Source organism: Babylonia areolata, chromosome 1, assembly GCF_041734735.1.
Source record: "Babylonia areolata isolate BAREFJ2019XMU chromosome 1, ASM4173473v1, whole genome shotgun sequence".
Classification (NCBI taxonomy): domain Eukaryota; kingdom Metazoa; phylum Mollusca; class Gastropoda; order Neogastropoda; family Buccinidae; genus Babylonia; species Babylonia areolata.
In genome coordinates, this window is record NC_134876.1 from 78934456 (window position 1) to 78943673 (window position 9218).

The 9218-nt window shown below is 42.4% G+C and overlaps 1 protein-coding gene across 1 annotated transcript; it reads right to left on the reverse strand.

The window, feature by feature from the left end:
* Positions 1-1141: 1141 nt before the first annotated feature.
* Positions 1142-7250, reverse strand: LOC143293688 (cytochrome P450 1A1-like). Its single transcript, XM_076604854.1, has 2 exons — positions 6975-7250; positions 1142-4896 (listed from the first exon to the last, which is right to left on the reverse strand). The coding sequence occupies exons 1-2, from the start codon at positions 7083-7085 to the stop codon at positions 3421-3423; spliced, it is 1587 nt and encodes a 528-aa protein (XP_076460969.1). The 5' UTR covers positions 7086-7250; the 3' UTR covers positions 1142-3420.
* Positions 7251-9218: the final 1968 nt, after the last annotated feature.

The following is a 9218-nucleotide window of genomic DNA, read 5'->3' on the forward strand; positions in this document are numbered from 1 at the left end:
AGAGAGGATGAATATCATTTCTTACATGACTGCGAATTATACAAAGAAATTAGAATAGAATTCATACAAAAAATTCAGAAATACCCTCCAAATATTATTAAACCCAGTCAGCTAATACTGGAAGACAAACTTGTGGGACTGTTTGGGAAATTTGTCAGTAACTGCTGTCAAAAACGCCATAGCGTGCAGGAGTGATTCAATCTCTTGTTCAATATTTGTCTATTTTATTTTGTTTTGCTTTTTGTGTGTGGTTTCATGTAACTTTGCATGCGTGTCTTATAAACCTTGTTCAGGTTTAACTGACATTAAAATTGATTCTGAATCTGATTCTGATTCATTCTGATTCATTCCACAGTCAGTCCGGCACGGTAAGCATTTTAATGCTGCGGCTGGTGTACTTGATAAAAAAACAAACACACAAAAAACCTTGTTATACTCATAATGCTTCTTATACTTTGTGACGATGTAATCTCAACAGTGTGTGTTTTGATACTTTGACAATACATGAGAAAAACTGTTATACTCATAATGTTGCTTATACTCTGACGTCTGTAATCCTAACAGTGTTTGTTTTGATACTTTGACACTACATGAAAAAAAAACGTATACTCATAATGTTTCTTATACTTTGACGCCTGCAATTCCTACAGTGTGTGTTTTGATACTTTGACATGTAACAGTTTCAATTCTATGAAACCTGTTTGATACTCTGACATTTGTACAACACACAACAGTTTCAATACTCTGAAACATATATCACATACGAAGCTCGTAACTATGTTAATCTATGTTACCTGCATTGCTTGTGATAATATCGTGTAGTACTCGTGATAATTTGACAATATATGATACCTGTGTTAAAATTTTGATACCAGTGATGCTTTTGTTTTTCTTTTTTGTGTGTGATATGTCGACAACTGCAATGTACACGACATGTGTTTTGGTATGTTTCTGACACTGCCAAATGTTTTTCAGTTTTTTGCTCTTTTTTGCCTTTGCAATAAATGGTTTGGTGTGTTTACTTTGTCAGAATTCGTGTTCGATGGTCGTTGTTTTATTGTATTCCACACACACACACACACACACACACACGTGCGCGCGCGTTATTAACGCAACAGTAACAATTAGAAAAAAAGCGGTTTATTATTAGTCTCATTTGTCTTGAACAATATACACTTTGTGAAAATTCATCCTGATCTATAAACTACGATACGAACACCATGCACATCCGTACCTTCTTCCAACGAGAGTGTATCTGCAGGCTGTGTTCCATATCTATCCGCCAAAACTAAAAGAAATTAAAACATTATGGAAAACGTTTGCAGTGTCGTTTGTAACAACATATCTTCTTCGTGCGTTACACAACCACTATATATAACGAGTCTTCTGCTGTTTCATGATATTGCGTGTTAAAGCTATGGACAGGAAATGGACAAGGAAAGTCCTACGATACTGATAATCAGAGTTTCTGGCAAATCCCTGTGGATTTTTTTTTTCTGCCCCATCATCTGCACCGTTTCAGTGGCATTACTCCCACGCCGCTCATTTAGATTCCCCCATACACGGCCACACCCGGGTTCGTCCGTCGCAGTTCCAGAGTCGGCAGTCCACAGGGAACCATCGATGTTAGGTCGCCAGGAGGCCACACACCAGAGGAGACCCTGCACTGCTGCTGAGTCACTTCGGTGGTGCTCAGTGGTGCCTGTTCTGTTTTAACGTACGTAAGTAGGACACCACCTACTAAGCCTCCTACTAACGACAATAATGGCTTAGTCGCGGAGCCAGACTGAGTGAGCGTCCCTCCCAGAGTGGAGACCGCCACCACGCCCCTCAAACAACAGCACCCCATGAATCTCCCGACACTGACGACATTGACAGGACTCACCCCAAGCACGGAAGTGGAGGGGTATCGCAACTGAGGTCACCATGAGAACAGGCATGAAAGGCCACAAATCCCTGTGGATTTTATTACTTTGCATCCCAGCGGACTAGGTCTTCTTACGTCCTGCTGCTAAACCGGGCAAACAATAGTTTTAAAAGCTAAAAGGTTACCAAGAAGAGAAGGAGGCAGGGGGGGATGCGTATGCATGCCTTATTTAGCTAACTGCAATGTATGTGGGTTTGAATGGGCAGTCAACTACTGCAGCAGTGTTATCAGCAACTCGTTCCAACCAATACATGGTCCACTGCAGATGCAATAAAAAATTTAGAAGGATGAACTCAATAATGTTATAGTCCAGCCATACGTGATGACGAACAGTCTGATTTCACTTCTTTTTTTTTTTTTTTTTGTCTTTTAAAGCAGCTAATTCCAGTCCAATCAAAAGTTTCTCTTGCAAGACAGTTGAACATGTCATCATCAACCCCCTCATATGCATAGGCAGGAATAAGCATCCACTGACTACCTCTGAGGTGGAGCGGTGGCCAAGTTGTAATGCGGCCGAATATGAAGCGAGTGTTCACATGTTCAGTTCCAACATATAGACCAGGTTTGTTTTTTTTGTTTTGTTTTTCACTACCCTCACTACTAGACTGAGTCTAGGTGAAAGTCATTCGAAGGAGACTATATACCGAGGTTCCCTGTGCAACATGCACTTGGTGCACGTGAAAGAACCCAAGGCAACAAAAGGTTTGTCTACAACAAAATTATGGTAAACAAGAAAAAAAAATCTCTGATTATGAAACAGATACACTTCCAAACATAAAGTTTTTTGGGTTTTTTAATTTTTTTATGGGGTACTGTGGCGACGCGTTCTTTTCTGGGAGAGCAGCCCGAATTTCACAGAGAAATATCGTACCAAAAAGAAATACAACACAATTCAACATGATACAGTAAAATGAACCACCAAGACAGGACCACTATGGATGTTGCAAAATATGAGATACAACTTCTGAAATTTTACTGAACAACTGTTCGAGGCAAGGAGCGAAGTGATCAAAATGACGCGACATGGACATTGAAAAACGTGATTTTGAGGACACAGAGAATTCAAGACACGCGCAGACGGGGATGAAAACGCGGGAAATACAAAACTAAATGAAAGAAAATAAACCAAGACAGTAAAAACCAGTCATGTGTAAAGCTGATTTTCATTTCACTACTACACAGGAAAGATAGATGACTGGAAGAGATGGTGTGAGTTTGAGAGAGAGAGAGAGAGAGAGAGAGAGAGAGAGAGAGAGAGAGAGAGAGAGAGAGAGAAACAAAGAGAGACAGAGAGAGACAGAGAAAGGGAGAGAGAGAATTCGAGACAGATATACCAAAATCGAAATCGAAATTGAGAGTGGAAAGAAAAAGAGAAAGCCAAAATAATGTACTTGCTTCAGGAACGTGCAAACAACAACAACAACGCAAAGAAAAGAAACGCCACCAAGCTTTTGCCTTGCACGAGTCCTGCTCATTCCACAACCACATCATCATTATTCCCGCTCTGAGACGCAAACCTCGAAAGGCTCCACGACGTCAACAGTCATGGCAAAAGATGTCTTGAAACCGTAAGCCGGGTGTCCAGGCGGTCTGAAGAACTTGAGGCGCTGCATGAGAGTGGCGAAGAAGAGGAACAGCTCCATTCGGGCCACGAACTCACCCACACAACGACGACGACCCAGAGAGAACGCGGGCACTTGCTCCACGAGGCCTCGGTCCAGCTGTCCCTCGCTGTCCAGAAAGCGCTGGGGCCGGAAGATTTTGGGATCCCCCCACACTTTCTCGTCCATGAAGGCGGAGTACAGGTTGACCAAGACTACGGTGCCTTCAGGGATGTCATAGCCCTGCAGAGTGGTGTCACAGGTGGTGACATGCTGAAGCGCGAAGGGAAAAACGCCAACGTAGCGAAAGACTTCATACACAGTAGCCTCTACCAGGGGCAGCTTGGGGCGGTCAGCTAAAGTGATCTCCCTGCCCTGACCCACCACGTCGTTAATCTGCTGGAAAACCTCCTCCTGCACCTCGGGAAAGGCGGTCATCAGAGCCACGCACCATCTGAGTGTGGAGGAAACATTGGCGGAGCCTGCACCGAATATGGCGAACACGTTTCCGATCAGTCGCTTTTTGTCTGTTCCCAACGCTTTCTCTTCCTCTGTCAGCTGGTTACCAGCGTGGATCAGACCATCCGTGATGTCCCGTAGACTGTCCTTGTCGAACGATGACTCGTGCTCTTCCACTTTCTTTGCTCTGAGCTTCTTGTTATCTTCAAGCATTTCCATGAAATTAGCAATTTTGCTGGGCATAAAGTGGCGAAGCCATGGCATAGCATTGATTGGGTTTCCAGGTCTGTTCAATTTGGAAAACTCTCGCAGGTGCTTTAGAAAAGCCATAAAGTCATGATCGTCCCTGACGTTGTTGTGTCGGTCATAGCACAGCTGGTACACCATGCTGAAGGCAGCTAAATCTAAAGAAGCCAGTGGACAGAAGCTTTTGTCTCCATGAGAAAGGTATTCCTTGATGACAACGTAGGCATCTGATCGGATGATATTTTCAATCGGATTTTTCCGAGCGTTGCTGTGGTTATACAGAACATTGCTGAGAGTCTTGCGGTGAAGTTTCCAGAGAGGTCCATATGTAAGAGCGGAAAGGCTCGTGATATTCTCCGATAAGCGAGCTGCAGTAAAAGCAGGTCTTCCGGCAAAATCATCTCTCTTGGTGACGAGAGCTTCCTTTATGGCATCACTGCCACTGATGACGACAGCAGGCCAGCTGCCCATACTGATGCTGATGATGTCACCGTATTTTTTCCGCATCTCCATGAAGGTGACGTGAGGCAGGGGCCCGAAGAAAGGGAGGTAACCGACAAGAGGTAGGCCCCAAGGTCCTGGCGGTAGGTTGTAACGTTTCTTCCTCATCGTCATCACCAGCTTGACCATCAGCAGCGTCACCACGAACACAGCCGCCACTGTCTGCAAAACCCCAAGCATTAATGATGAGAATATCGATTCACTGTTCCCGCTTTGATGAAAGTGTTATTCAGAAGAACTGAAAAAAAAGCGGCCATGATAAGTGATTACAATACTGACTTTTCAGAGAAAATGGATCCCAAAAGTTGTCAGTAAGTTTCTTTGAAGGCGTCGCAGTTATCTGTTCACGGAGCACATTGCTGTCTGTCCCACGTCGTTGGAAACTGTGTTTACTTGGCGATATACACACTTTCTCCCCTCCATGTGTGTGATCGACGTGGGTATTACCATTTACTGTTTTCTTTAAAAAATAAAAAAATAAAAAGTGAAAAATATATAAAATAGTCACTTTTTGTCAATTTAAAATCTAGTTACACAGTACAGAAATACACGATCATGTGTTTAAATTCAGTATACAATGGAACGCATGCAAGCCAATCTTCTCTGACGTAGGAGAGATGGGTACACGTTTCTGATGTGATATGCACGTGGTTTGCACACCCTGTTGCATGTGCTATATGAATGTGATTCTGTAGTGTAGTGTAGCGTAGTTTAGTTAGGTGTAGTTTAGTGTATTGTATTGTAGTGTAGTGTAGTGCAGTGCAGTACAGTTTCGTGTACTGTAGTGTAGTATAATGTAGTCGACTGTAGTGTAGTGCAGTTTTACATTACCTTACATAGCATTGCATTACAATGCATTGTGCTTCAGTCCTCATCTCTCAAAATCGTGTCTTAGGGCTTCTCCCTCCCCCAACCTGATCCCACCTCCAACCTCATAATCCCCCCCCTCACCCCCCAACCCCACCCCCACCCCACCCCCAATCTTCATTCCCCTAAAGTAAAAAAAAAGAAAAGAAAAAGAAAGAAAGAAAAAGAAAAAAGACGCATTATACATAGAAATGAAAAGGTGACAATTATCGTCAGAGAGATTATCATAACTGGAAGATGAAGGGCAATCCACAATTTTCTTCCTCAAGACGGAATGAGCAGTGTTCACAACAAGGCGTGGACGTTCACTCCACTAGTCACACAGAGGAGTGGAGGGGAAGAAATGTGGATATTGCCAGAAATAGGTTGATGACGGCTGCTGCAAAAGGGTTTGGCAATCAACAATGATTCTGAACCGTGAAATGCTAAACCTGTTTAATGCTGTATCAGTTTTTCGCTTTCCTTCTGCGTAACACTGAAATGCAGCCGCCTGAGTGCAGTGACCTAGAATACAGTTGAGTGTATCTGGACAGCCCGGCATAGATAAGTGGTGCAGATAGGCAGTGACAAGTGAGCCTTCAATTACGCTGTCACCAAACACTCAACCCAGAAACAACGAACACTCTGCCATTAGAAAAAAAAAAGCACTTCTGCTTGATCATGGTCGTTTGGCAATATCCACATTTCTTCCCCTCACACTCCTCTGTGTGACTGATGGCGTGAACGTGCACGTCTTGTTGTGAACACTTCTCATTCCTTCTTGGGGCGGGGGGGGGGGGGGGGGATTGTGGTGGGGGGGGGGGGGGATGGGGAAGGAATTGTGGACATTGCCGGTTGTTTCACAGGACGACTAAATAGCACGGGATTAGAGATAAGAGTGAGCCTTCGCCGCTTTGTCGGCAAGGGTGGGTCTGACTGTCTCACTTACATTATTTTGGCAATATCCACATGAATTTTCGTCCCCTCCACTTGTCTGCGTGACTGGCAGAGTGAATGTCCACGGCTTGCTGTGAACACTAACTCATTCCGTCAGGAGGGGGAAAAGACTGTGGCCATTGCCCTTGTTTTTGTGCCCAACACTTGTTTCTTCTTTTCTCTAACCGTCTGCTTCGGTTTCTCTTTGAACCACAAGTTCTTTCGTTTTAATATCATTCTATTCTGTCAAATTGATTTTGTTTTGATGAAAGTCATATCAGTTTAAGTTCTAGCTGGTGAGATACTTACGATGAACCTTTCATCAGGACAGGATCTGGTGAAAAAAAGATTGTCTTGTTGTCCTGTTCATTTATAAATATGTTGGACTGCGACGTGTTCGAAATAAAAATGCTGTTTACACCTTAAAAAAGAACAAAACCGAACAAAACAAACCTTACCGTGAATCCACCAGCAGATGAATAATCATCAGATGCGCTCTCCTTTCTCTCCATGGCGGTTTTTGGTGCGCAGTCTCTCTTTCCCCAAATCATAAGCAGTTGTATTTGCATTCAAGGATACTCTTCAACGTTGAAATAAATAATCATATACTGTTGGGATCACAGTACTTCCGTTTGTTCACCAATATCCGCCAAGAAGGGAGAGAACGCTGGTGTCAAATGTCGCCAGGAGCATCACTACCTGTTTCACCAGACAGACAACTTCAGCTCTCTTTTTTACGTGGGTTTGTCCTAGTTTTCATGCAGCTGCGATCGTTTCGCTGCGGTCCAGTATCAGCATTATGAAAGCTGCTGCATTGGAACGGGGTGGTTTGGGGTTGTGGAAGAAATTAAAGTTTTTTCGCCGGTGACAGGGTTTAAAATACGTCACCCTTTTACTCTACCACGCGGTTAAATCAGAAATAGGCCTTCGAAAATGTTTCATATTGAAACGTGATCTGAAGAAAATACTTTTTTTTTTTTTTTTTTTTTTTTGGACAGCCAGGACAAATCGAAAGAGATGAGGGTTACTCCGAGTCAAGTGAACACTTCTTTCTTTTTAAATCCTAGATGTGAAAAATAACTCACCAGTCCATGCATCCAGAAGATTTCAGGTTTAGTCGGCGTAACATGTATGAGCAGTCAGGCATTACGAAACCCGTGAAAACGCATGAGCAAATTCAGCTCCTGAATAGCGAGTTGGTTTTGTACGAAGGTCAGGAATGAGGGTTTATTTGTGTGTGTGTTTGTGTGTGTGTGTGTGTGTGTGTGTGTGTGTGTGTGTGTGTGTGTGGAAGTTGTTTTTGTCAACGCATATGTGGTGTAGTGTGTATGGATCAACCTTGACGCTTTAACACCATGACACTTAAACTGATACTGGATGCGTGACAGCAGCTAAGGGTTTTTTTGTGGTGTTTTTTTTTTCAATTCTTTGATGGAATAGTAAAGACTTCATATCAAATCTTACTGATTGTGATTTGGAAAAAAAAAGTTATTTTCGCTTAATCGTGTTTTTATTTTGATTTTGTGCCTTTAAGATATTTTATGGAAAACAACCTTTTGTAAAAAATTACAATCGCATTTATTTTCCAGATGGTATAAAGCATATACATCAGTATACCGTTTTCTAAACAAGGGATGAGGTCAGCTAGTGTGCTTTGTTTGATATTAAAAATAATTATCTCCAGTTGGAGAAAGGTCACACAATAGAAGTTATGTACCTTGTGAATGGAGAGTTACACTCCTTATTCATGTTTAACCCTTTACTTTCCCAGCCTCATTGTTCGTTCATTTCAAGTCAAAAAATCTATCGAAACAACCATGTGTTTGTTTTTGTGTTGTCCGTAATTTCTTAGTAGCAGAATAAAGATACAAAAAAAAAATATATGTCAATCTTGGATAATAGCTTATTGTATTTGCACATGTTTCCTGTCAGTGCTGCTGTGTGTTTATGTCAAATAGAATAGAATAGAATAGAATGTCTTTATTGCCAAGGGTACCGGGGGGAAAGATAGTACAGAACAAGGTACGAACATAAATCGAAAATCATACACAAACACAGATACAGTAGAAATTATGATACATACAAGTGCATATCAATATAAAAAAAAAACTTGTGCATACTCACACATGCACGCACTGCACACATACACACACACACACACACACGTTTGAACAAAAGCTGCATATTACATGTGGATGGGGCTGATGACTAGATCTTCAGGTAAATGGTTGTTGATCACTATATAAATGACCAGTACATGGACAAGCTCGGAGCTTCTTTTTCGAGTAAGTATCTAGGTCTCTTCCAATGTACCTTTTATTTGCCTGTGTGCTAGCTGAATCGGCAGCACCATTGACTTGAAGTTGTGTGTACCTTGTAAATGGTGAGTTACCCTTTTTTTGGGGGGGGTGGGGGGGAGGAGGGGAGAAAAGGGGGGGAGGGGGGAGGGGGGGTGCAGGAAGTTCTGAACTTTGGTTTTGCATGCAGCCAGAAGCTTTCATATTGCAGTTGAATTGTATATATATATTCATTTTGTTTGCTGTTGTTGCTTTTATTTTGCTTGTTCTGTCTGTCTGTCTGTCTGTCTGTCTGTCTGTCTCTGTCTCTGTCTGTCTGTCTGTCTGTCTGTCTCTCTCTCTCTCTCTCTCTCTCTCTCTCTCTCTCTCTCTCTCTCTCTCCTATATTTGTTCTTTTTTTTTCTT

Bases quoted from the DNA above. Each gene is read 5' to 3' on its own strand.
- LOC143293688 (XM_076604854.1), bottom strand. From the start codon at position 7,085: ATGCAAATACAACTGCTTATGATTTGGGGAAAGAGAGACTGCGCACCA. The intron at 4,897-6,974 runs GTAAGGTTTGTT...GGGGTTTTGCAG, and splicing joins CATCTGCTGGTGGATTCACG to ACAGTGGCGGCTGTGTTCGT.